Below are 25870 nucleotides of genomic sequence, written 5' to 3'. Positions count from 1 at the left end.
AATGTTTTTGCTTTTATCCGTGGAAACTATTTGCCGGCACCTGTGAGATGATGTTATTAGCAAATATCAAGATTACAATATGGTGCAATCATGGTGAGCGAGTGAAGTTGAAAGGTTCGTTGTGTTTATAATACAACGGATTCAACTAGGATCGACTTTAGTACGGATGGTTGCTTGGTTGGTTGACGATATGTCAAAAATGATGCTTCGTTGTTTCTCCGGAATATCAGTGTACATATTTCAAATCAAAACAAGCCGTGTTGGAAGGCGAAGATGGAAACCCTCGAAAGTTTGGTGTCCCGATTTGATTTTCTTTGCCGATTTTGTCTTGCGGACGTTGGCTGCGTTCCCATATTTCTTCAGGATGGCGTCTTAAACGAAAATGTGCAGAAAGCATTCGACATTATTCTCACCAAGGTAGACGAACACGATGGACTGCCAAACAATGTTTGCACCGACTGTTTGCTGCGCATGGAGAACATTGTCGATTTCGAAGCCAACTGCAGCCGCTCATATAAAATACTCGAGAAAGTGGCATGTTTTCTGGAACAGCGTAATGCAAACCAAGAGATGGACGAATGTGCCCAGGTTCCGGAAAATGCTAAACGTTCAACGGACGGTGAGGGCCAATTCGATGCCATAGAGGAGTACATAGAGGACCAGGACGACGAACCAGACCTCAAACATGGTAGTGACTCGGAGACGCAAAGCGTTGTTATGCTACAGCTTGAGATTGTCGGAAACGAGCGTTCAGAGTCGTCGTGTGAAGAGATCACCGAAGAGCAGGAACTTGTCACCGAAGAAAACGTGCATGACACAGAGAATCGAGAAGATGAGCCGCATTTCGATTGCACTGACGGGCTGCAAAACATGTTACCGCCTGACGAAAGGAAACTATACTTTCAAGCGGCACAAAATAAGGAGCACAAATACATCATTCGTGGGAAGCGTAAAGTGCCAGTTATCGAGTGCATATTCTGCAACAAAATGTACCGCGGCAGGAACACGCTAAGGAAGCATCTCAGAATTCACTTCCAGCTCAAAAGCTACGTTTGCCACCTGTGCGACCCACCAACGCGGTTCACCGATCGTAGCTCGTTGCGCGTGCACGAGGTACGGCACGCCGAGACCAAAGCATTCAAGTGCGATCAATGCGAGCGTTCGTACTTCACTAACAACGAATTGAAACAGCACTACACCATGCGCCACGAAGAACGTAAATACGTTTGCCAAGTTTGTTCTGCTCGTTTTGCATCGAACGCTATCCTAAAAGATCACAGTAGGGTGCACACATCAGATCGCCCATTTGTTTGCAACGTCTGCGGAATGTGTTTCAAGCGTAATCGTAATCTAGTTCGCCACATGGACAACAAACATTCAGCAAAAGCAACAGACAAGCAGGCCAAACAGGACAACTTTAGTTTGATAACTTGCTACTGGTGCACCGCTGTATTTGAGCTACCGTCGAAGCTGCTTGCCCACATAACGGAGGAACATGGGCAGGAGTGTGAAGAAATGCGCTTGAAATCGCATTTCTGTCCGACGTGCTCGAAAAAGTTCACTACGTTGGACGAATGCCTGCTGCATCAGGATAAGCACACTTTATTCAAAGTGCAAAACGATGGTATAACAATGCACCAGTGCGGAGCCTGTGGCAAACAGTTACGTTACAGATCGTTGGCAAAGAAACATCTACTATCGCACACTAAAACCCGCGTATATCAGTGTCACTATGCACACTGTAGTCGCAAGTACAAACATAAGATGCATTTCGCGCGGCATATGCGTGTAGTTCACCAAAAACTAGAGCCGCCCAAGTGAACAGTCCTGCAAGAAAACAGAAGGGATAACATACTAAAGCCGGAAACATACAATAAAACAGAGCTGCAAAAAAGTGGCACAACTATATTCAATGTAGTTTATTCTTTTACCTGATTTCATGGTATTTGAACATTGAAAAAGAGAAAACGATAACAACTCGTTTCTACGTATTGTAACATATCTTTGCCAGTTGCTCCAAAACTTCGCTGCTTTCTGGAACTTCAATATAATCTATCTCATAGCTGAATTCAACGTCTGAGTCATCGGACTTTTGAGTTTTAATCCGTTGACCATACACTTCATCGGTAGCGTCGATTGAGTTTTCATTCTTGCTTTTACGTCGTTTTCTGGGTTCTGCTTCAGGCGATGTGTTGTACTGTTTCAATAGTCGGCTGATGAAAGCCTTTGCCCGCAGCTTAGTGAAATCGGGATCCGTAAAACGCACTGTTTGGTAGAACAGATTGATAGTTTCTGAGTAATTTGCCAAACATATTTTCGCTTTATCCGAATGTTTTCCAATCCAACAGCATTGCCGTAAAAACGTCTCGTCGAAGAACTTATTAATGAGTCGCTGACAAACCATTTTCGCGTCGCCCTTTCCTTTGAATTCATGCACTCGTCCCAAACAAGTTACCACAGACAGCACGAAGGCATCATTGCGCGCATTTTTCTCGAGTTCCTCAAGTTCTTCCAGGCATGTAACGGGCACGAAGATCTTGCTGCGTGTTCGTTGGCTGATGCTGTTTTCTGATGTATCTTTACTCGCTTCTGATGCGACTTCCGTATCTTCTATTAGATCAATACTGCCCGCCTCTTGGAAACTGTGCTCACTGACGTCCTCTTCTTGTATCATAGCTACATACTCTTCATGCACTACTTGTTCCTCGATAAATTGGTCGAAGAGAAAATCTGCTTCGGTTTCATCTATATGTACTGTTTCGATCAAATTGTCAATATTCATACTCTCCAGAGCAGTAGTATCTGGTTCACTTGTTGCTTCTTGAGTAGCTACTCTTGTTTCTTCTTCGATGATTTCGATGATTTCTTCTCCGATACCATCAGCTGGCCCAGCTACACAAACCTCAACCAAGGGTTGCTTGTTCGATGAACTTGTTAAATCCGCGACAACACTCATCATAAAGTTGTTGAAGTCGGGTAGTGTAAAATCTGGAGCAGAAAAGATTACTGTCCGATAATATAGGTTAAGGGTTTGTCTGTGTTCCTCCAAAGCTGTTCTATCTTGCTCGTTTCCCGCTTTTGTCCAAGTACATTGACGTAAGAATGATGGATCGTAAAACGTAGTCAAAAGCTGCTCACAGACGATTCGTCCTTTACCGTGACTGGTGTTTTTGCCATGATTTTTTCCCAAACACATCGCCACTGCCGAAGCAAATCCTTCATTGCTTGCTTTTTTGTCCAGTGCGCAGAGTTCCTCCAGGGATTTCACTGGTGAAAAAATCTTATTTGGAAACGGAGGTACTACGCTGTAATCGACAGACACTAGTGCTGAGACACTCGTCGCTTTCCGATCTTTTGGGGAGCCTAGCGTTGTGAGACTTTGCGTCACTGTGGGTTCGGGGCTTGGAACGTAACCCAATAGAACGGTGTTTGCGGGTTGAGCATTGTTTGCTGTGACGACCTCCGACGAGAGCTCTATTTCACTGTCGTCACTTAAATCGATACAGACCATCGGTGAGTCAGCTGGACCTGCCGGAAGATTCTGGTTTTGTTTTCCCCTAACTTTACGTTGGTTTTGTTTACGCCGTTGTGGTTTACCTTTTGGGGTTGTTGTACCGTTTGGCTCTACTGCATTGCCGCCGTTTCCTTGCTCTCGTTCTGCCGTTGCCGTTTGCATACAGTTCTGCAAAATGTTTCTCATATCGATTGTAGTGAATTCGGGATCGGAATAAAGCACTGTTTGGTATAGTAGGCTGAGCGTTTTTTCGAAATCTACCAAGGCTATTTTGCCTTTCTCTAGTGCATTACTCCATGTGCAATCACCCAAGAAGTCCTGATCGAAGAACTTATCCACAAGCTGCATACATATAGGTCTCCCGTTGCCTATGTGTCGGTCTTTACCATGTACTCGCCCCAAGGAATTGACCACAGCCCATACAAAATTCTCGCAACTCGCCCGTTTCTCCAGCTCGTCAAGTTCCTCGAGTGTTTTCACTGGTCGCAACTCGTTAAGTTCGCCGATTGCATCAGTATCTTTATACACTGCACTGATGTAATTAACTTTCTTTTGTAGATCTAATAAAATACTCAAAACAGTTTTCAACATCGAGACTGTGATCAGCGAATCTTCCGAGAGGGCAGGATTCCCCGTTTGCGTGCCTGTAGTGCATTTCATTCTTACTGCGTAGCTCATACGAGCCCGAGCTTCTGTGGTTTCTCAACTAACGATTTCAGCGGGAACCTCCGACACGCCAGTACCTGCACAGAAAGCACAGAATGTATTTGGATTTGGAACCGATAAGAACGCTCAGACAATTAAACTACAATCAACGTACCCAGCTGCCGAGTAGGCTGCACCGAAAAGAAGATTAGTTACAATTACGCGCGGTCATGTATGAAAAATATCGAGAATTTAGTCGTTGAAATCAAACAGGCTCTGTTATTTACAAAGTGTACGCACATTCTGTTTACCATGCTGGACATATTTGACGTTACGTGGTCGGTTAAAAATTGCTTAGAAAACAATGTCACTTTTCCGCTAATTCCACAAGCAATTCAGCTAAATTCGTTTACTAGTTGATTTGATATAGTTTACTTTGACTCTCTGTCAAAGTTTTCCAATTTACTACAACATTAAATTTACCTTAGTTTTAAAACCCATCTGCCTACCTATGAAGCATTCGATCTTCTCCATAAACGACTTGACTGCTGTCAAATGCGGTCGCTTTTCCTTTGTCAACATCAAACTACAATAGCTACAAAAACAATTTACAATTTTTCAGCATATACCCTGCGTTACACACGTAGGGCGTATAATCGGGCAACATGGAACGCTTCAAAGCAGCGGAAAAGTTGAGTGCACCGTCGTCCAACAAAGGGGGTTTAGTGCTGCGCAAAGAGAAAGATGATGGGGCGTTCAAAAAACCAAAACACTCTTTATTGGGCTTAGACAGGCAGGCAGCCGCCCGCCGGGCGGAGCGCGCGGCCGTTAGACCTTCGTTTTACGAGGACGAGGACGAAGACAGTGCATTAGAACGAACGCCGCGGCGGGACGAAAGTCACAACTCTCGAAAGTATCGCAAACGGGCCACAGAAACACCGTCGTACGGTGGCGGCGTGAGCGAGTTCGCCCGGCAACGGTTTGAAGAGAAGGAGGCAAGGCACCAACGGGATCACCGCAGAAACAGCGGATTGTACGCATCCACTTCGAAAGGCCGTTCGCCCAAACGGTACAAGCAGTCTAGCCGTGCCGGATCGGAATCGCGGCGAAGGTATGTAGGCCGCAAAAAATATGAATGTAAATAATGATTCATCGACAAATCTACTTCTTTACACATCCGCTAGCACTTTCTCACGTTACGAACCGAGCACACCGCGGGGCGAGCGGCGTGGGAAGGGTGGCATTAGCTCCGGCTGGACGGATGATGAAGACGAAGATGCCGCGCCGCGCTCGTCGTGGGACTATCCGACACCGAAGCCGTTCCAAGGGCCTGAGGTGTCCGACGCAGACCGAGAGCGGTGGCACGAAGAGCAACTTCGTCTCGACCGCGAATGGTACGGCAGTGACGACGAGCGCCAGATGAACGAGTTTTCCGAACTAAACTCAGAGTACCTGCAGAAACGCGAGCAGCAGCAACAATCGCGCAACAATCGACGCATCTCGGCCCAACAGCGCCAGATCAACAAGGACAATGAATTGTGGGAAAAAAATCGACTCCTCACATCGGGCGTTGTGATGTCCGTGAACGTGACGGAAGATTTCGACGAGGAAGCGCTCGAGCGTGTCCACCTGCTCGTACACCATACCGTGCCCCCGTTTCTGGACGGACGGATCGTGTTCACCAAGCAACCGGAACCGGTCATTCCGGTCCGCGAACCAACGAGCGATATGGCGATCAATGCCCGCAAGGGCAGTGCCCTGGTGCGCACGTTTCGCGAGCTAAAAGAGCGCAAAAAGGCCCAAATGAAACACTGGCAGCTGGGCGGTACGAAGCTGGGGAACATTATGGGTGTGGCCAAGGAAGCTGATCCGCAGGATGGACGGGAGGATGAGGCGTACGATTCGCGCAAGGATCAAAAGTACGCCGATCACATAGGAAACAACGACGGTGGAGACGCTGAGTTTGCGTCGCGCAAAAAGAACATCCAGCAGCAGCGCCGTTCCCTGCCAGTGTTTGCCGTGCGTCAGGATCTGCTGAATATAATTCGCGAAAACTCGATCATTATTATCGTAGGTGAAACGGGCAGCGGTAAGACGACACAGCTGACGCAGTTCTTGCACGAGGACGGCTATAGCCGGCACGGTACGATCGGTTGTACCCAGCCTAGGCGTGTGGCCGCCATGTCAGTGGCGAAACGCGTTTCGGACGAGATGGGAACGCCGCTTGGCCAGCAGGTCGGGTATGCGATACGATTCGAGGACTGCACCACGGATGCCACCGTCATCAAGTACATGACGGACGGTATTCTGCTGCGGGAGAGTTTGCGGGACAAGGACCTCGATAGCTACAGCGTCATCATCATGGACGAAGCACACGAACGTTCACTCTCGACCGACGTCCTCTTCGGTCTGCTGCGCGAGATCGTGGCCAGACGGCGCGACCTCAAGCTGATCGTTACCTCCGCCACGATGGACGCGGGTAAGTTTGCGAGTTTCTTCGGCAATGTGCCCACGTTCACGATTCCCGGGCGCACGTTCCCGGTCGACGTGTTCTTCGGGAAGAGCGTGTGCGAAGACTACGTAGACGGTGCGGTGAAGCAGGTGCTGCAGATTCACTTGCAGCCAACCGAGGGTGACATACTAGTGTTCATGCCCGGTCAAGAGGACATCGAGGTGACGTGCGAGGTGCTAGCCGAGCGCTTGGAGGAGATTGACAACGCGCCCGCTCTCTCGATACTGCCCATCTACTCGCAGCTACCGTCCGATCTGCAGGCCAAAATCTTTCACCGCTCGACGGACGGCACGCGCAAATGCGTCGTGGCGACCAATATTGCCGAGACGTCGCTCACTGTCGATGGCATAACGTACGTCATCGATTCTGGATACTGCAAGCTGAAGGTGTACAATCCGCGTATCGGTATGGACGCCCTGCAGATCTACCCGATTTCGCAAGCGAACGCCAATCAACGGTCGGGTCGTGCGGGACGTACCGCGCCCGGCCAGGCATTTCGCCTGTACACCGAGCGACAGTACAAGGACGAGCTGCTGCACCTGACGGTGCCGGAAATACAGCGTACCAACCTGGCAAACACGGTGCTGCTTTTGAAGTCGCTCGGTGTCGCCGATTTGCTGCAGTTCCACTTTATGGACCCACCGCCGCAGGACAACATATTGAACTCGCTCTACCAGCTGTGGATTCTCGGGGCTCTCGATCACACGGGAGCGTTGACCCCGCTAGGCAGGCAGATGGCTGAGTTTCCACTCGATCCCCCCCAGTGCCAGATGCTGATCGTGGCCAACGAGATGGGTTGTAGCGAGGAAATACTGATCATCGGTAAGCGAATGGGGGGGGAACCGGACCGGATTGTTCGTAACTGTTTGTTGCATTTTTTTGCTTTCAGTATCAATGCTGTCCGTCCCGTCGATTTTCTACCGCCCGAAGGGACGCGAAGAAGAAGCGGACGGTGTGCGGGAAAAATTTCAAGTGCCTGAGTCGGACCATCTAACCTATCTCAACGTTTACCAGCAATGGAAGATGAATAAGTAAGTAACCACCACAAACCCCGCCGATTGCGGTACAGGCACTAACTGACCATCCTACCCCACCAGGTACTCGGCTTCGTGGTGCAACGAGCACTTTATTCACGTGAAAGCGATGCGTAAGGTACGCGAGGTACGTCAGCAGCTGAAGGATATCTACAGCCAGCAGCAGCGACTAACGCTCAACTCTTGTGGCACCGATTGGGACGTCGTGCGGAAGTGTATTTGCTCCGCGTACTTCTATCAGGCGGCTCGGCTCAAGGGAATCGGCGAGTACGTCAACCTACGCACTGGAATGCCCTGCCATCTGCACCCAACGTCGGCCCTTTACGGACTCGGCACAACGCCCGACTATGTTGTCTACCACGAGTTGATCATGACGGCAAAAGAGTACATGCAATGTGCGACATCCGTTGACGGCCACTGGTTGGCGGAATTGGGGCCGATGTTCTTCTCCGTAAAAGAAACGGGTAAAAGTGGGCGCGATAAGCGGCGCCAGGCAGTCGAGCACCAAAATGCGATGGAGGTTCAGATGCGCGAAGCACAGCTGGAAATTGAGCAGCGAAAATTGGACGAAGCAAAGCAACAGTTGGGAATTAAGCAGGAAATCGTTACGCCCGGTGCGACACCGCGGCGAACGCCCGCAAGAATTGGATTGTAAGACAGCGGTTTCTCCGGTTGTAGAATATTGCTTGCGCCCGTCGAGCCCGCTGCTTATTATTAAAAATAAAATAAAACTGACCATCAATTTGTTGAAGTGATATCTTTGTGTTGTACCTGTTTCACATAACCTTGTGAAGCATCTAATCAATATCCAGTTTCCTAAAACTTCCTTCGAATCCAAAATGAGCCTCACTTTTCGTTCCAATCGTATCAGGGTTGTGCGTCAGCGACAAGTTTTTGCTGGAGGTCAGGGCCGCCATCTCCGAAAGGTAGGCCCGATTGTGTATCAGCTTCAGTTCCCATTCGTTTATGATACTGTCAATCGAACCCAGACTGCCACCGTATTCCGCCGGAAGTAGAGTTGCTGGAAAATGTTTGTGAAGTGACTCAAGGTCAGACCCGTGGGTGAAGATCTGAAATAAGAGAATCACAGGTCAATTCAATCAATCGACCACCCTCATGTCACCGGTTCGGTTGCTACCGTACCCTCTTTTGTTGATTTTTTTCGGAAAGAAGGCCATTGAAGATACTCAGCGCCGTTTGCAGTCCCGGCGGAGGGTTTAAAATATGGAAGCCCTGCATCCGCAGCGGCGACGCGTCCTGGTTTAGCGTGGCAATTTTCTTCAACAGTTCTATCTCAAACTGTAACAAATGACTACCGGTCACCCCTTTCATATCGATAATGATTGCCACCCCACAAACCACCATTTGATCGTCATCCCGCATCAAAATATCGTTGAGCATGGTGCCAACTTTCATAATGTCTGCGAACGTACACTGGGTGACGTCAAATTGTCCAACTCGGATCAGAAACAACTTTGGATCGGTCGGTTTTTCTGTCTTTGGCAGCGGAACGGCAACCCTACAAGATATAAGATATGGAGTCGTTATAGATTTGTGTGGCATTTTACACATTTCAATATCTTACCCCATTCGGATGACGCTTAAAACGTGTTCATCCGTCGGATCTCGGTTTTGAATTACTTGCGGTAGCTCGGCACGAATCCGATAGAACAGTGCCAGCTTTTTCTTGACTTTCTCCAGGCTGAATTTGCAACCGCGAAGAAATGCGACCAAAAACTGATCACTCACCACAGTGCAGTGCAAGTCGCATTCAACAAGCCACGATCTGATCACTACCAAATGACTGTTCACTTGGGCCGCATCCTCGTTGAGTTGTAGCCTAGCAACACCCATTAGCTGCGGCGAGATTGGCCGAAGGTCGGACATTTTCGAATACTGCTTTCGATGCTTCAGCCTCCCGAACAATACCGGAGGAACCAGAATAGCTAGGGACAGCGTGAGGCCAACGTGCAGAACGCCGTAGAGCAGTAATCAATTGATACTGCATTGCTGTATCGCACCGATTAAAGTTGTTATCAAAAGAAGATGGCTAAGATCTAGCGGTTCCAAGGCGTTATCACTGAAATCGAACAAAGTTTAGCTACTTAATTGGCTATTGTTGTTGGCAACTGAACCGTGTTCGAGGGGGAGCAAGTGTTTGGCCGATACACGACGGCCGTGGAGGCGGTCTAGTTAAATGAAATGGTTCCCTCACTGGAATGATCGGAATTGAAGGGTTAAAGTATAGTGAAAGAATGACCTGCATATTTATACGCATGCGACGTTTTATATAGGTTTTCTTACGTATTATACGTAGTGCTATATGCACACATGCTTGTAGAAGACGAACAAAGCCAAATAGTAAAATTGGGTAGAACACAAATTGGAGTACAAATTTGGACCTTCAAAATTATGGACTTACTTTTCGACATAGTCACGGATAACCGAACTATTTCCCAGCGAGTTACAAGTTTTTTCATTGTGTCACTGAAAGATTCTTCAAACTTTTATCGAACCACGGACTCTTGAATGGAGAAAAAAAAATCGCAAGGCGTACGTTCTGGTAAATACGGGTTGTGTTACGGAGCGGACCTAACGCGCGAAGGAGCGTGATCCGAAGTGATCTCGCGTTCACTTACCAGTTCTGATCTTTTTGCCAACGCCTTAAACCGTTTGTTAATCGACTCTTTTGGCCTGGGACGGACAGGGTAGATGGGTACTACTACCTGACAGTGGAGGCCTCGAGAGAAGACTGGTTTCCGACTATTAGAGTTCCGACGGAGTGGTGCAAACGATTGTAAGCAGTCAACATCCGGAGGGATCTCACTAGCGGGATCAAACGGTCCAAGAGTAAAAGACTTTAAGACCAGAGCGTTCCGTAGCCTAACGATATCTGAGTTTATTCAACAATTTCTTCGCTTTATATAGTGCGTTTTGTTATGATTAAACTATCCTTGTCTCTTTCTTTCGATGCGTCGCTTATCGTTACTGGTCGATGCTGGTCGACCTAATTTTTGGGTATATTTCCGGTCCCTTGCTGTGGCCATGCATTTCCTACGCTTATCTATCATAATGTTTTCATTGCTCTTGCCTGCAATGTATTTTAAGATGAATGCTGGACCAGCGCGGTCCCTAGATAATTTTATGATGCAATCTGCACCCATGTTGTGGTCTCTGTTGATTCTGCTTTGTTTCTGTATGATTCTTAAGACCCATCGTTCGATTGAGTCGTATGTGTTGTGCCTAACGTTCTTACAATTCGTAGCTTATCTGTATTGCTTGTAACGCTAGGTTGGAAATCGTCGCGTTCTCAACAGGTTGCCTGATACTAATTGGCTTCAAAATGGCCGAATCCCGTTTGCTTGGCCAGTTTTACGGCAGATACGGCTAATCACCGATTGCGAATGCAATGAAACGGGATTTCGTAAAGCCTAATCGAGAGATACGAAGCACGGTATCAGCGCAACGGTGTGCATTGGCCACGATCGTTCACTGTTTTTCACTTGTCGCCTGTCGCCATCACCGAAAGAAGCTACCAATAAAACACATAACCAGTCGGACAACGCCATGCGGGGCCCACAATCTATTCCAGTTGCAAGCATTTCCTGCTGCAGCTCTCCTATCGCTCTGCTCTGCCACTAAGCGCCATTAAACAAACCATCCTTATCGCTTCCATGACAGGTGACTTTATTCCGGAACGGTCATTAGATAGTGCAACATCATTGGCAGTGAGTGAGAAACGCATGGTCGCTAGTCAAACTCCAGCGATCGGAACGAGCCTTCCACGCCAAACAGGGTACTCGCGTTCTTCGGCTTGCCCGGTCGTTTTCGCTCGTCGTTACGATATTTGGCATCGTCCGCGAAAAAGGCACGCTCGGCGATAAGTTTGAGGCGCCAGTCCTCGATGATATCGTTCAAGCGCCCGCCACTGCCGCCGTACTCCTCCGGCAGGTACTTCTTGGGTACCACCTTATGCAGCGCTTCGAACGATTCGTGCACCTGGATGCGTTCCTGGATCTTTTTGCTCAAAAATCCGTGAAACAGTCGGTAGAGAGCGTCGAATCCGGACGAAGGATTTATGAAATGGATGCCTCGGGTGCGGATGGGGAACGCCTCGATGACGGAGGTCATTTTTCTGAAATAGCACAGCATAGCATAAGTGTGACACCTGCGGCAGACTGTGCCCCTGCGGTTTGTGGCCCCTCACTTGATGAACGTTGGGCTGAACTGTGACATGCAGGCGAAGGTGAGTCCCCTCAGGTCTACAAGTACCATGTGTCCCGCAATTATGGAAGTATCGTCATTCACCAGCAGCAGATCAGTTATCATATAGCACACCTTCATCACATGCACAATCGAGTACTTCGTGGCATCGTACGCACCCATTCGCACCAACATGAACCGTGGTCCGTCCACTTCAAGTGTGTGCGGTAGCGGGAGGTTTACACTGCGTTCGAAAAGGGGTGGACAACAATATTTCACATTAGAAGGGCCGACCATCGAATTTGCACGCGCCTCAGAGACGAACCGTACCCGAAGGTCATGTAGGTTTGCAAGGTTCTGTCGTGCGGGTCACGGTTTTCGAAAAACTCCGGAATGGCCGTCTTGACCGTGTAGTAGTTGTCCAGCTTCTCTTTGCTCTTCTCCAGGCTGTACTTGCAGCCGCGTAAGAAGTTCACCAAAAACTGATCGTCGGTCCGCGGGTTGAGGTGAGGCTGCTTCAGTAGCCAGGCGCGCAACGCGCCCAAATCTTCCGCCATCCGGCCCGGCACTTCGTTCAGCTCTTGGCGCGCCTTTTCGGCCAGTTCCGGAACGAGCGGTCTCACGACGTTGGCCATGCTGAAAACAGTCCCGATGGTAGCTCCGTCACCGCGGAAGCCCGTGCTGTCGAAATCTACAAGCCAAATAAAGTTGAGAACGGTTGAAGGGCACGACTTGGGCAGGTTGGCAGGAGGCGCTTATCGCATTGGCGTGAACCAATTCGTCCCAAGCCAGCTGTACATCCAGCAGGTGCATGCGATAAAACAAGCAACTCGATAAATGACACCAAACTGCGATACGTTATCGCCGCTATCACACGGCTACGACGGCCGGTTCTTGTGACGGGGTCTGTGTGCGCCACACTTGCCACAGAGTGTCGGTGAAATCGTGCAGATTGATTGAAACAGGATGCCGATTCTGCCGAATTATGTTCTGGATACACTTGGTTACGGTTGAAGTGATTACGCACCGGTGGAAGGATTGGCCGAGAAGACCGTGTACTACCGTAGATCGCTAGACCAGAACCACCGGCAGAGGCACGTTCGGTCTCGATGACGGACCACCAGACACTGATTGGAACGGGGTGCGTGTGTAACGCGAAACGCAGCACGCGTACTGTTCCTGAATTGGTACTATATTGGGTAGTGATGCATTCGGTTGTCGGTGGGAAGCGGTTTAGCGGGCTCCCTTATCTATCGCCGGTGGTACCCGTCGCGACAATGTCTAAAAAACGTGTTACATGATTCCTTGTCAAAGTGTGTACGCATGGGAAGGAAGCCAAAATTAGTAGCACACACAACAGTGGACAATGATAAGGGAATCTCGCATGGCGCATGTTAACGATTATGTTTTCCGTGTTTCAGTCGTGGATAACTTTTTGGAACTTGGGGTGGCTCTGGACTGATCCCTTCCGGGGCGTACATAAAACTGTAATTGAAGATTCCATTTCCTGGTCGGGACAATTAGTGAAGTGGGTACACTAGCTCTTGAACATTAGGCACACAGTGAGCGAGTCCTCAAAGTTCCCCGTACGGGCGGCGGCAAGAAGTAAAGAACACTGACCAAGTTTTGAATCAATCGACTAAATCAAAATCATTTATTTCCTATCTGAAGAGCGTATCTCATACAATCAGTTCCCTATCAACTATTATCGACGATGTCTGACCAAACAGCTGTAAACCATCCAAACAAGAGGTGTCGATGTCGATCCAACAGGTTCGCTTGGTGGACACTCGAACATTTGCTCGCTCGCGCGCTCGGGAAAATCATTATCTTCGGTGTACGAACTAACGAGATACTAATTATTGAAAGCGGATGCAGACAACGTGAAAGCCCCGGAAGAAAGCTCCTGGGGGAAACCGTTACCGTATCTGGATTGCTCGTATTGCTCTACGCTTTATGTTTCCATCTTGTGTATATCTTGGGACAGAACTTGGGGCAAACGCGAAAGTTACCCGTCCGAATAATCGGTTCCGGCTCGGAAGAACCCGGAAGTTGAGCTGGGCCTACTTGCGTTGCCCAGTTGTAGTCGTGTAAATTAAAATCTGAGCGGTTGATACGACAATTTAAAACAATAAATATTGCACAACAGTAGTAATACGCTAGGAGTAGTTCGCAAAACGCTGACCACACGGCAGTCCTCGGCTCTTGGTGGCGCGTCAGTACAGGCCCGACGGGAGATCCGTCACCTTCGAGCCGCCGGTATTGGTTTGGCTACGGGCACTCGTTTCGCGCAGCGGTCCACCGCCACCGAGGTTGTAGCAAGGTACCTGGATCACGCCCGTGTTGGGGCGCAGTTTGAAGTTGTGGTTCCCGGACAGTTTGCTCGGGACGGCTCCGATGGCTGGATTGGGTGGCCCGGTGGCCGCGGCCATCCGTGACTTGGCGTACGCGTTGGCCCTGTTCAGTCGCTGCTCGTTCGTCATCACAATGTCCACCATGGAGTCAACGCCGTACGCCCCGATGCGATCGAGGTTCTTCGTAACTTTCTTCGCCTCGAGCGCGGCCGTTATGTCGGGCTTCGGGTACTTGCCCGAGCTGTTCATGTCGGTCATGAAGAAAACACCATTGAACTGCTGCGGGGCCCCCTGCTCGCGCTCCAGCGATTGGGCCCGCAGCATCCGTGACTCCTTATCGCGCGCATCCATGATTACGTTCAGGATGGCCCGGTTCGAGTTCTTCGAGCCGTGGTGCCGATCGCGAGGCTGATGAAGCACCGCCACTGCACCGATTGCTGGCCCCTGCTCCCCGGACGCCACGTGGATGACGTCCGGCCCCGGCAGCCCTAGTGCCTGAGGTTCCGCTACCGTACCCACAGCCGGCACGGCACTGAAGTAGCCGCTTGGCAGTGGGCCCTCGTCACCGAACGGTGGCCGATGCTGCGGTGCCGTAGTGTCTGCCTCCTCGTCGTCGTCGAAAAAGTCCACCTTCGTTTCACCGTTGGCCATCAGCAGCCCATCGTACCCGGAGCCTTCGCCGTCGGACGGATTGGAGATGAGGTGGGCCAACGAGCGCGACTTGCGCGGCGGGTGAGGCAGCAGATTGACCGGAATGATCTCGTTCTCGCTGTTGATCTCCAGGCTGTACAGCGTTTGCTCGTACAGCCCGTCCGGATGGTCCGCCACCTGGTTGAACAATACCTCGTTCTGGTCGGAAATCTCCCGCTCCGCGTCGTTCACGATGTTCTGCAGCTCCTCGATGACGTCCTCGATCGTGGCGTTCGCATCGTCCTCGGCGCCGCCGGCCACTTCGTGCATCGGGACGGTACTTTCTTGCGTCAGCGAGATGCTGAACTTGTGCGACCCCGCACTGGAGGAGGCACCATCTTTGGACGGGTAGAGGCGCGGTGGCTCCGGCGACGACGATTGACCCGTCTCCGAGCTGCTGATGCCCTCGTCATCGTTCTCCGAAGTGTTGTTCCGCTTGGGCTGCGGTGGCACTTGGCGCGGCAGGGCAACGGGGCGCTTTTCCAAGCTGGAGCTGTTGGAGCTGTCGTTGGCGCTGGCGTTGGCCGCGCTGGCTCCGCCCTTGGTGCCCTTCAGGCGCAGGACCTCACGCTGCAGCTCGGCACAGCGCTCCTGCAGGCGCCGTTCCATCGTGGTGAGGACCGTTTTCTCCTCGTGCAGTATCTGTACCCGGCGCTCCAGGATCACCAGGCGGCTGCGGACCTGCTCGGCCGAGCGTGCCTGCAGCTGCAGCTGCTCGATGTCGATCCGTATGGCATCCCACCGTTTCACCTCCGAGCGGAGTCGCTCGAGCCACGGCGACGTGGAGGAGATGGTTTTGCACATCTGCGACGGGTCCAGCCCGGCCTGGAACAGCTCCGCCTGCAGGTACAGGCGCGTTTGGACGTTTTCGGAGCTCTCGAGAAACGTGTTCACGAACCGCATCCCGATCGCCTGCAACTCGCCGGAGCCTCCGCCACTGTTGAGCATTCCGACTAGCAGCCGGAACCGGACCGGCTCGGCACAGCGAAGCCGCAGTGTCGAGAGTGCCTCCGAAACGGCCGTATGGCCGTGCAGCTGGCTCCGGTGCGTTCCGTCCCCGAGGGCCGACTTGTCGCAGGCGATGGTCAGCAGTTGCAGGGCCACGATGCGCGACCGTATCCCGGTGCCGGTGGCCGCCGCAGCCAACGGCAGCAGTCCGATGGCGGTCGTGCCCAATCGTGCGCCCGCCTCCGGACTTCTCGTGCAGCAGATACTTAAACATTGTCTAAGGAAATGGGAGGGTGTTAGAAAAGGTCAGCGAAGGTTGATGCGCGCTGCAATACCCGTAACACTTACAAGCATGCCAACTCGTCCAGCAGAGCGCGCCGTTGATACGATTGATTGTTCCGTGGAATGCCACCGGGCGGCATCGTCGTGGTACCGTTCAGAGGGGCACTCTGGCTGAGCTGAACCGCTCGCAACACTTCCAGCAGCAGGCTCACCCCATCCAACGGGCTGGACACGAATTCTTGCACGAAGCTGAAAGTGGGCCAAAAATAAAATCAAATCTCTGCGTAGCAAATCGCTTTTAAAACGTCAAAATTTATTCTAGAAATTGTATATATTTAGTTAAAACTTTGACATTTGGGAAACGGGACACTATACGCTTGTAGAAAAATTGGAAATATTAAAAACTTATTTCCAAAGTGGAGAGTCTTCAACTTAAACTGTACGCAACTTGAAAAGCTCATTTCATTTGGGCTCAATTTTTCTTCGGTAGTTATGGTAATAAGCCGAATTGACGTATTTGGGGCTCGGGAAACCCACGCACCGTGCAAGAGAAGCCAATGCACCCCGAAAAGAGTATCTTGCTCTGGCGGGATGATCGACCCATTTTTCTTCGAAATTGAAGAAAGAGCCGCGCATTACCGTCCATAGCGTACGCTGCCGAGAAATGTGGGTTGATTGGTTGGCTTCGGCGAAATTGTAGCTGAAAACTTGGACGACACAAGTGGGAAGCAGGCACCTTATGGCCCACAGTCCTTGAATTTGCGCCTCAAAACTGACACCTACCCGCTGGATGGGTTCAGAAATTAAGGTCAGAAGTGACCTTCAAAACGGATCGAGAGGCTCGTGAGCCGCAGAAAGCACACCAATTACCCTGCCGTTGAAAATGCCGGCGAAAACGTTGTTGCAACATGTATATTTTCTCTTTCATTTGATGGCACTCATCCGGCCGCACGCCATCAATGAAAGAGGCCGGGCTGTGAAATCCGCGGTAGTAGTCCGTGAGTGATTAACGAAATTTCGAAAACAGTCTTCCCGTAGCCGAATACGGCCCACGGACTTTTAGGACTGGACCGCAGGAGTGCACCACACTTACGCAGAAGGGCCGGCGTTTGGCGATGGGGGAAAAAATGGGAACAAGGGTTAATGCGTTTTCCTTTTAAGTGCTTCCTGCTGAAGATGTGCCCAAAGATGGCGAAAGTTTCCGGAATCGTTAGCGGGAATTTGCTGGCGGGGCAGGCACACACCCATCGCACGCATCACGGTTCGGTACAATATGCGAGGCGAGCAGAGTGTTGGAACTGGAATCGGTTTTCGGAAAAACGGCTTACGCACCTGGGAAACGATACCCGAAGATCGGCCCGCAGCTTCGTTAGCAAATCGGTCACCGAGCCGAACTGACGCAAAGACATCTCGCAATCCATTGCCGCCGGTGCGGTGATTGGCGAGCTGGCGGAAGAGACGTGAGACGTGATTAGTCGGACCGTGCGAAGTGCCCGGTGATGTGCGCCGCAACCGCATCTTACCGATAGTCCGAGTTCTTGTGGGGTAATGTCTGGGAACGGAAGTTGTCACTCGATTTGTCATTTTTGGGCGTCTCCTCGGGCGTGACAGTGTCGTAGATGGACTTGAAGGCTCCGTTCGAGCTGCGGCGACCATACTTCTTGAGCGATACTACGTAGTCCTCGGGATTGAAGACCGGTGGCCGTTGATTTTCCTGCTGTGTTTGGTGTAATTTGAATAATAACAGTAACCGCAATCTAGGCCGTAAGCGTGACCAACTCACTTTAACGTTCACGTTCCATCCCATGGACGCATCGTTCGTATCCGTCGGTCCTATTTGGGTGCCACCTGGCGGGTTGTTGTTGTTCCCGGCACTCGGTGCCATCTGATACAGGCAGTAAGATACGTCGCTGTGTATAAACGAGAAGGCGAAGGTGATTAAAATAAAGGTTGGCTTAAAATGGAGCCCACAGAAGCCCCGAGTTGGGAACCATCAGACGATAATGTGGAAATTAAAAATGTACATTTTCTTACAAAATTCAACCTTGCAGCGTCACGGTTATGACTTTTTAGTACAGTAAGCGCTCATGTGTAACTATGGTAAAGGCAACTTATGAACTTAAGAGGTCTGCAGTATATGATCTGTGATTTTGACAATCTAGTTACCTGCTCCTCCTAGAGTAGTATGCTCGAATGCTTTTCAAGCATCTTTATTCAAGGTATTGAGGCTATTTCCTTAACAATTTTTACCCTAAGAGAATGCATCGTATGAACGTACAAGTAATACTCATTAAAATACTTTTACAACCTCCGCCTGAAACGGCTGCCTGTTCGACGGGTGTGCATTGCTTCATTTAAACTTTCCTCACTGCTGCCCGCCCGTGTTCTCCTGCGTACGTGCCATTTATTGTGCTGTGGGATTGTTTTACGTATCTTATCGAACGCTTTTACGACGCGCTTTTCACTTTCTCCATCTGGCCCACCCTTGCTTTTCCATTTCCCCAAATGCGCCCAGCATAGTAGCAAGTTACATACAATCGCTCACCTACCCTACACTGGCTCATTGACATAACCAAGTGATGTGAGAAATAATGCAGCCATCGGCGGGCAACATTTCCATAGAAAGTTGATAGTGCCGGCAGCTGCTGCTACAGGCTCACCCCCCCCTATCAGAAGATCGGTGGTTCGAGTTCCGTTACTGGGTCAGATTTTCCTAGTCCCGTTGCCCCACTGCAATCCGGTCAAACTGGATGGCTAGATTATGACCAGCACATCCCACTATCGGACTAGTCCAGAAACCTCCAAACCCATCGGGAAACAGATCACGATCGTTTCCTCGTCTGTCTCGTCTGTGAGTGTTTGTGTGTGTGCGTTTAAGTTATTACCAAATGTGTAAAGCCTTATCGTGGTCGAGTTGAAATCAAATTAATCTGCAAACATCCAGACATTAATACGGCGCAGTGAAGTCAAGTACTCAAGTCTAGAACCGATATCGCCGACAGCCGTTACGGCAGTCGCGTTGCCGTCGTAATCAGTCGACCCAGTATCTAACGCATACGGAGATCGACGGAATGCAAACACATCTTCCATAAACGGCCAGGCGATGCAAGTCGAGTTTTGTTTCTCATTCTCGGCTCGGCTGTTAACGTGTTGAATGACTTCACCGTTCCGCCCAAGATTTGACCTGGCGATGGAGGGGCAGGGCTCGGGGACGTGATCGTAAATTCCATGGCGTCGATTATTAGGGACACTTCGTCGACCGCGGCACAGTGGGCCAATAACCAAGCCGGGGGATCAATAGTTGTAACAATTCAGCTTTCTCTCTGTGCCCGTGTTATAAAATATCCCATCGACAGCTGATCGCACCGTCGATCTTAACTCGTGGGGTAATAACCTGAGGCAATCAATTGGAAAGAGTATCATTATTCATCTGCCTTTTTGGCATCTTTTAAGTAACTTGTTCGGAACCGGGAAGCGTTACGCATTGTGCCAACTAAACGTTCCGATTTTCAGACTTAAATGCTCTCCAAAAATTCTAAAACGAACACATGTCGTTAAATGTTATAACAAATATCTGATAGTGAATGCTCAAACGGAATTGAATGCCTGTCCAACTTGGTTCCACGGCTCATAAAACTTCAAATTTCGGAGAAATGGTCTAACGGCCCAAAGAAAAGGCACGAGTCAATCCAACAAAAAAATTATGCGCCCAAGATAATGTTGGACAGCCTTTCGTGCGACGGTTCTCCACTGTGTGGTTCTGGCCGGAAAGGCATAAAGTTGGTTCGCCGCTGATGCACGGACTGTCGGAGGAGTTCTGTATTCTACTCGCGTACCGCAACGCCTGTGTGTTTTAATGTAAAATTTAATATTTAGGTTTTCCTGTTCAACTCACTGAATTTCCATTTCTTCTCTCTCGGCATCGACACGTGCGGACGTTCGGCGGTGTATGTTAATCAAACGACGTCGGATCGGATTAACGCACCGACGGTTGTCACGATTGTTGTGTATTCCATCGGTAAAACCGGAACCATGCAAGTAACCAATAGCATCCGTAGGGTCAACAACCGACACTTAGAATCGTTAAAAAACGCGTCTTCGTGAAACCACGGGAACGCCTGGGAAAGGACTCTATGGTACGAAAAATTCAAGATGAGCGCCAACATTGAGCCAACCAGCCACTGTGAGCTCATTAGGCGTTTGCTTTGTGATACGATCAGTATTTAAAAAAATCCCAAAGTCACAATCAGAAACAATACTAACACACCCGGTAATAACCGGGCGGTGCATCAACAACGTGGAGCGACAAGTGACCATAAAACGCGGCATTGCTTCACGAATACTGTTGCCTTACATTTCCTATCAGGAAATCGGGTGCCCCGCGGGTGCGATGTAACGCACGGCTCTGGCGAGAAATCCGAGACACACACCGGTGGCAAGTCTGTTTGGTGCTGTGAAAAGTGCTTTGCGTTTACGTGCCGCTCATTGCACAATACATGTTCCGACAAAAGGCTCTCCGCGCTGGCGTTACTCGATCGCGCGCCGGGGGTTCCATTCTTGCCGGTTACGCGGTTCCGCATACCAGGGGTGTGCGTTGACAATGAGACTGTTAAAAAGATGGCTGTACCTGTCGATTGGGACTTCCCAGTTTAGCGGTTCATTCATCATTACATTGTTTTGACATCAGGTAAATGATTTCAGGTCGCAAAATAAATTATTTCGATGTGCAACCCATCATTGAAAGGGTTAAACTATGTCAACTTTTGTGCCTGAAAATGACGTTTTGCGGGAATTATTATTTTTCTGCTCCTCTTGAAGAAAACTGCTTCGGAATCGCACCAAATGCTTGTCGAGACTTGTGTTTGGAAGATCGCAGTGCTTTAAATGGTTTAAAAAATTTCAAAATGGCGATTTTGACTTAACAAAAAAAAGCGTCGAAGGACTCCAAAAAACGGACTTTCTGATGGGACAGAAAGGTGTGGTGTTTCACAAGCTCCTAAAACCTGATGGAAACGTTAATTCCGATCGCTGCTGACAACAAATGATCAATTTGTACCATGCATTGATCGAAAATGACCAAAAAGCCGTTCCAGTTTTTTTAAATGGAGGCGCCTGGTGCTTCATGAAGTGAAGCTGACATGTGCCCAAAAAGCAAAACAATTTCAGAAAATTATCAAATCACTTGGATAGGAGCTGCTATCCCTCCCCGCGTTATTCAACAGACTTGGCTCTTTCCGAATATCATTCATTTTCATCGATGGGACACGTATTGGCTGAGCAGCCCTTCGTTTTTCTACGAGGAAGTCGAAATGGGATGACTAATTAGTTTACTTAAAAAAATGAAGAATTCTTTCGTCTGGGAATCCACGATTTAGCAGAGAGATAGGAGAAATGTATAGCTAGCAATGGCACATACTTTGAACAATGTAGAAAATCGCATTCAAATTTTATAAACATTTTTTGTGTGTTAAAAACAGTCTCATTCTCAACGAACACCCCTGGTACTTTCGAGCGCCCCGGGGGTGGGTGGGTTAATCAGTGCACCGCGGGGTCGCTAGGCAGCCACAGGGGTGCCTAATCGTAACGAACAATGATAGCACACGGGAGAGGTTTAGAAATAATCGTTCCACGTCAGGCGCCACGCCAGTTAACGATCTGCGAGTTCTGCGCAGTGTCAGTTCCCAATCTCGGGTGTCCCAGTACGTACGTATTACAATTCATAATACGCGTCAGGTCCGTTAGTACTATGTAGACTTGCTGCCGACCATCTGCGACGACGTGCTTCGGCGACAAAAACTAACGGGTAAAAATCGCATGTAATTGTCAACAAACCGGAAACGTACGGTTCACAGCCGCAGCATAAAAATTCTTTGGAATACATTAATGAATATGCATGCGAATGAGCTCTGGGTAGTGTAAATAAATACCTCCCGAGTGAGCGCGACCTCATATCTCGACGGTACTAAATTCTTCTGCCGGCGCATTGTGGGCCTTCGTTGCGCTTCCCTGACTAAAATACCAGCGCCACTTTGAAAGCGCTGCCGGTTTTCGTTAGACTTTTTGTCAATTATAATAAATATTCAGTTGACGCCGCCATTCCCGGGACGGGGCGTAGATAAGCAAGAAATAAATAATAACCAAACTGGCCCGGCATTCACCCGGTCGCCTAGTTCACAGCTGCCACATTTCTCTGCCCAAACAGAACATGATCGAACTCTCCCGGTCGACCTGCCCGGACCCGGCCAGCACCCGGCAGCATAAATCATGCCGCGCCGTCCGCATACTGTGCCAGCGCCCGCAACCTCCAAAGCCCCTGAAGACCAAGATCCACGGCGAAGCGCAAGATCGAGCAAGATATGATCGTTTCGGGGAGAGCGCAATCATTATGCCCGTTTTTTTCTCTGCCTTCTTTCTGGCCGCCTCAACTCTCATTTCCGACGGATACGGTGCGATGGCGCTAGTGGTTTTATGTTTCTTTTTCTTTCGGAATTTCTATCCACGGTGGGGAACCATACCATTTTCCGTCAAGAACGAACGCGGTACATATGAATTTCCATTCGACACACACCAAGCCACACGGTCGGACGGACGGACGGACGGACGGACGGTGCCGAGCGGTGGTGTGGTTAACGGTCTTCGCCCGGGCCGAGCGAAGATTAGGTTTAGCGGGTGAAAATCCCACACCGACCGGAGGAGCAACAACCTCACCAACCTCTATTTTTCCACACACACACACACGCGGGGGGCGGGTGGCCGCTCGCGCCACTTTTGCAAAGCAATCTGGGCCAGGCTATTAGAGGTTTCTTGACAGACCGTTGGTTGGCACCTGAACAGTACCTTTCGAAGCAAATGCCCAAACCCTTAACCTCAGCTCTGGCGGGTGACAGGCCCGGACTGGAATCGCTCTCATCTGCGTAATTGAAGGCCTTGCGTGTCGTCGGCCAGCAAATTTGACGTGGTGGTGAGTGGTGCGCGCGGTGGGCTTAAAACCAGCCCGACCCACGACGGGGCATATCCGTTTTAATTAGTGCCGCACCTATTCCCTTTTTCGCACCTATTCTGGCTCCCACTTCCTTTCCGTGTGCACGGGGAGCAGTCATTTTCTGGCCAGCGGCGGATGCTGGATGCACGCGTGTGTGTGTGTGTGTTGATTAGAGACTGAGGCTTTTGAATTTGAACTTTCTTTTTTAAATTGGCAGTGTCCTGAAACAACAAGCACCACTCCGTAATGAGCCTCCTCCGACGGATGTTCCCGTTCCCGGACCGTAGACGCAAAAACGGAAAACGGAATAGCTGCTGCATCTGGGACACACTTTGGGCGGCGTTTTAGCAAACGGCACGGCGAAACATTTACTGGTGAACGATAGTTTAGTGAAACGAGAAAAATCGGAACAATTATCAACAAATTAGTGCTTGAGTAATTGACCCTTCACGAATGCGTTATGATCCGTGGCTCACTAATTGTAGCTTTCCAAGTGGCATAAGGCAAACGGATTGTTAACCCCGATTTTATGTAGTTCGTTGACGCGTATCTTCAATTGTTGCTCAATTTTTGTATTTTTAGCAGTTAAAACGTCGAACAAAAACTTTTTACTATAATTCTCTTTTTTATAGTAGCAGGGAGAAAATTACGAAAAGCGCAATTTGATCTCCCTTGATCTGACTAGAACAGAAATCAGTAGATGGAGCACCAAGCTTAAGCAGAAGTTCTGCCGAACCACGTGGTTAAATTTCATTACTACTTTCATTCATTACTTCATTTAATTTCATCGTCCAAGTCTAAATAGAGCGCTAAGCTCGAGTTCATGTATGTTCATTTAACTACATTAAAGAAATGATTCAACCATGCTCAGTTAGGTAAAAGCAATATTTTAACATTTTCCGTGACAAGGGTATATTGTCTTCATTTTTACAAACATAACTGTACAGAATACAACCAAAAAACCGAAGCTAGGAGTTTAGTTTCTTCGCTCGAGACAAATTTCACACTTTCACCAATGCCAATAGTCACTTGGGCCATCGACGAATTAGAGACACACACACCACCACTAGTAGGGCCCACTTTGCCAGGACGAAAAAGAATACTTGAACGTGGTTGAACCCAAACTCACACTTTCCGGATCGCAGCTCGCGAGATGGTAATGTAGTCACCGCCGAGCAGATCTTTATAGTAATCGCCATGCCGTTTGTTGCCCCAAGCACGCGCCATTATGCGATCCTGCGGGACACTTGTGCTGCTAGAACCTTTGCACCTGCCTTTCGCAGCAAATTTCGCGGAACCGCAGATCGAACGAAGACGATCGGCACCGTTTCAACCGTCGGCCATTGAAGAACTAGGCGCAGTTTGGCGCGTGTGCACTTTTGGGCGCGCGTGTCCGACCCGCACGTGGGAGGGAGTGTGTTCATGATCAATCGATCATTCGGTCGCCGATCGCACGACGCACGCTCATTATCGCCATACGTATGTTGCATATGTTCGCCGACCGAAAGAGTGATGTCGGTGATGACCAGACCCAGACCGACGGATGTCTGCGGTCCAAGGCAATTACGCAACGTGCACGCAGCTTTTGGGCACTCCATTCTCGCACGAGGCACGAGGTTATCGGGCTGAGATGGGCCCCAAAGAAAACCGTTTGTGCGCTAGTTTCTCGCCCCGCCGACGATGGACGTGCGTAATTGGAACAATCAATCCGACGAATGGCGACGATTTGCATCACCCGAAGGCTGCGGGGGCTTGCGGGGGAAAAACTATCTTCGGTTCGCCTTCGCCTAGACTCGCCGAGGAAAGCCACCCCGTAAAAGGGGGCGTTGTGAAATGGGTTGGTGAAATTTTTCATTTTCCGTAATTCGTTTGGCCATCAGCGCACACTTTCGGCCGCGACCCTTCGGCGTTCTGCCGCTAATGGTCGGCCAACGGCCGATGTCGGCCTTCGGCAGACAGAATGGGCCGAACGGTGGAGACTGACGACTTGTCTGCCTTCGGTTTAATGGAATTGGCCGCACGCGGCAGGCTGAGTTGAAGAACGAAGATTCGGCGAGAGTTGTTGTCGTCAGACTGTCAAGGATTCAGACCGGAGATCTGATAGAATATTGCGAGAAATGAACCAAAATTTGTTGGTGTTAGAAACGGTAACAAACAAAACGCGGTGTCGTAACAGCAAGAGAGTGAAAACCTAGATCAGAGCGAATTAGCTTATGCTAACTTCCAGCCACCCATCCATTGGATAACATCCACCAAAATTGCCACTCAGCCGTAATACGGCAACAATTATTCTCGAATTTGCACCACGCGCATTTTATCACAAACCCAGACCGTAGGCTGATTAGCGTCGGGGCGTCGATTCCGTAACCGTAAGTTTAACGAACCGGGTGCCCCACCCCCGGGGCGGGGAGGCGCTAGAAAGCAACTGCGTCGGACAATTAATCCGCACATCGCCGGCCGCCGGCAGGCCTAATGCACATTCGATTACCGCCGAATAACTTTAATAAAGAGAAACTTTGTGGCTCGATTTCGAAAAATAATTGCGATTATGAATATCGCCGGTCTGCGTTTTGGGTGAGGAACATTTTCTTTTTTCACACCACGATAGCGTTACGTGTGGTCGGGGGCCCGCCCCGTATCAGGACCTCGCCGATTTCGAGGTCCGCTTTCTATTGGGGCGATCGACAACCGCACGAACCAATTACA

At 49.7% G+C, this 25870-nt stretch overlaps 6 protein-coding genes across 6 annotated transcripts in view; 2 read left to right on the top strand and 4 right to left on the bottom strand.

Annotated features, from left to right (window-relative positions):
• Positions 1–273: 273 nt before the first annotated feature.
• Positions 274–1840, top strand: LOC128278064 (zinc finger protein 431-like). The gene has a single exon (XM_053016713.1). It carries the CDS (start codon positions 274–276, stop codon positions 1819–1821), a length of 1548 nt encoding a protein of 515 aa, XP_052872673.1. The 3' UTR covers positions 1822–1840.
• A 144-nt stretch (positions 1841–1984) lies between these two features.
• Positions 1985–4430, bottom strand: LOC128278606 (uncharacterized). Its single transcript, XM_053017336.1, has 2 exons — positions 4335–4430; positions 1985–4257 (listed from the first exon to the last, which is right to left on the bottom strand). Exon 2 carries the CDS (start codon positions 4190–4192, stop codon positions 1985–1987), a length of 2208 nt encoding a protein of 735 aa, XP_052873296.1. The 5' UTR covers positions 4193–4257; positions 4335–4430.
• A 394-nt stretch (positions 4431–4824) lies between these two features.
• On the top strand, positions 4825–8393 carry LOC128278055 (pre-mRNA-splicing factor ATP-dependent RNA helicase PRP16). The gene is made up of 4 exons (XM_053016700.1): positions 4825–5270; positions 5344–7493; positions 7561–7702; positions 7769–8393. The coding sequence occupies exons 1-4, from the start codon at positions 4825–4827 to the stop codon at positions 8358–8360; spliced, it is 3330 nt and encodes a 1109-aa protein (XP_052872660.1). The 3' UTR covers positions 8361–8393.
• A 109-nt stretch (positions 8394–8502) lies between these two features.
• LOC128278075 (alpha-tocopherol transfer protein-like) lies at positions 8503–9592 on the bottom strand. Its single transcript, XM_053016728.1, has 3 exons — positions 9291–9592; positions 8849–9224; positions 8503–8775 (listed from the first exon to the last, which is right to left on the bottom strand). Exons 1-3 carry the CDS (start codon positions 9590–9592, stop codon positions 8503–8505), a joined length of 951 nt encoding a protein of 316 aa, XP_052872688.1.
• Positions 9593–11379: 1787 nt separating this feature from the next.
• Positions 11380–12993, bottom strand: LOC128278076 (alpha-tocopherol transfer protein-like). Its single transcript, XM_053016729.1, has 4 exons — positions 12936–12993; positions 12239–12599; positions 11913–12152; positions 11380–11840 (listed from the first exon to the last, which is right to left on the bottom strand). Exons 2-4 carry the CDS (start codon positions 12541–12543, stop codon positions 11456–11458), a joined length of 930 nt encoding a protein of 309 aa, XP_052872689.1. The 5' UTR covers positions 12544–12599; positions 12936–12993; the 3' UTR covers positions 11380–11455.
• Positions 12994–13876: 883 nt separating this feature from the next.
• LOC128278058 (uncharacterized) overlaps positions 13877–25870 on the bottom strand; it is a 31136-nt gene continuing 19142 nt past the window's right edge. The window contains exons 3-8 of the mRNA XM_053016703.1: positions 17966–18092; positions 17706–17899; positions 17515–17628; positions 16249–16431; positions 14796–16177; positions 13877–14750 (exon numbers count right to left, since the gene is read on the bottom strand). Of these exons, the coding sequence (XP_052872663.1) occupies positions 14125–14750; positions 14796–16177; positions 16249–16431; positions 17515–17628; positions 17706–17899; positions 17966–18092 (2626 nt within the window). The 3' untranslated portion in view covers positions 13877–14124. The remainder of the gene's footprint in view (positions 14751–14795; positions 16178–16248; positions 16432–17514; positions 17629–17705; positions 17900–17965; positions 18093–25870) is intronic.

Source organism: Anopheles cruzii, chromosome 2, assembly GCF_943734635.1.
Source record: "Anopheles cruzii chromosome 2, idAnoCruzAS_RS32_06, whole genome shotgun sequence".
NCBI lineage: Eukaryota > Metazoa > Arthropoda > Insecta > Diptera > Culicidae > Anopheles > Anopheles cruzii.
Note: the sequence above shows the minus strand (reverse complement) of the source record. Positions and strands in the feature narration are given on the sequence as shown.

Coding starts and splice junctions, on each gene's coding strand:
- LOC128278064 (XM_053016713.1), top strand. CDS start 274: ATGGAAACCCTCGAAAGTTTGGTGTCCCGATTTGATTTTCTTTGCCGA.
- LOC128278606 (XM_053017336.1), bottom strand. CDS start 4,192: ATGAGCTACGCAGTAAGAATGAAATGCACTACAGGCACGCAAACGGGG.
- LOC128278055 (XM_053016700.1), top strand. CDS start 4,825: ATGGAACGCTTCAAAGCAGCGGAAAAGTTGAGTGCACCGTCGTCCAAC. Junction 5,271..5,343: donor GGATCGGAATCGCGGCGAAG/GTATGTAGGCCG, acceptor CACATCCGCTAG/CACTTTCTCACGTTACGAAC. Junction 7,703..7,768: donor CAGCAATGGAAGATGAATAA/GTAAGTAACCAC, acceptor CTACCCCACCAG/GTACTCGGCTTCGTGGTGCA.
- LOC128278075 (XM_053016728.1), bottom strand. CDS start 9,592: ATGTCCGACCTTCGGCCAATCTCGCCGCAGCTAATGGGTGTTGCTAGG. Junction 9,225..9,290: donor TTAAGCGTCATCCGAATGGG/GTAAGATATTGA, acceptor TATATCTTGTAG/GGTTGCCGTTCCGCTGCCAA. Junction 8,776..8,848: donor AAAAAAATCAACAAAAGAGG/GTACGGTAGCAA, acceptor CTCTTATTTCAG/ATCTTCACCCACGGGTCTGA.
- LOC128278076 (XM_053016729.1), bottom strand. CDS start 12,543: ATGGCCAACGTCGTGAGACCGCTCGTTCCGGAACTGGCCGAAAAGGCG. Junction 12,153..12,238: donor CAAACCTACATGACCTTCGG/GTACGGTTCGTC, acceptor TTTCGAACGCAG/TGTAAACCTCCCGCTACCGC. Junction 11,841..11,912: donor TTCAGCCCAACGTTCATCAA/GTGAGGGGCCAC, acceptor GTGCTATTTCAG/AAAAATGACCTCCGTCATCG.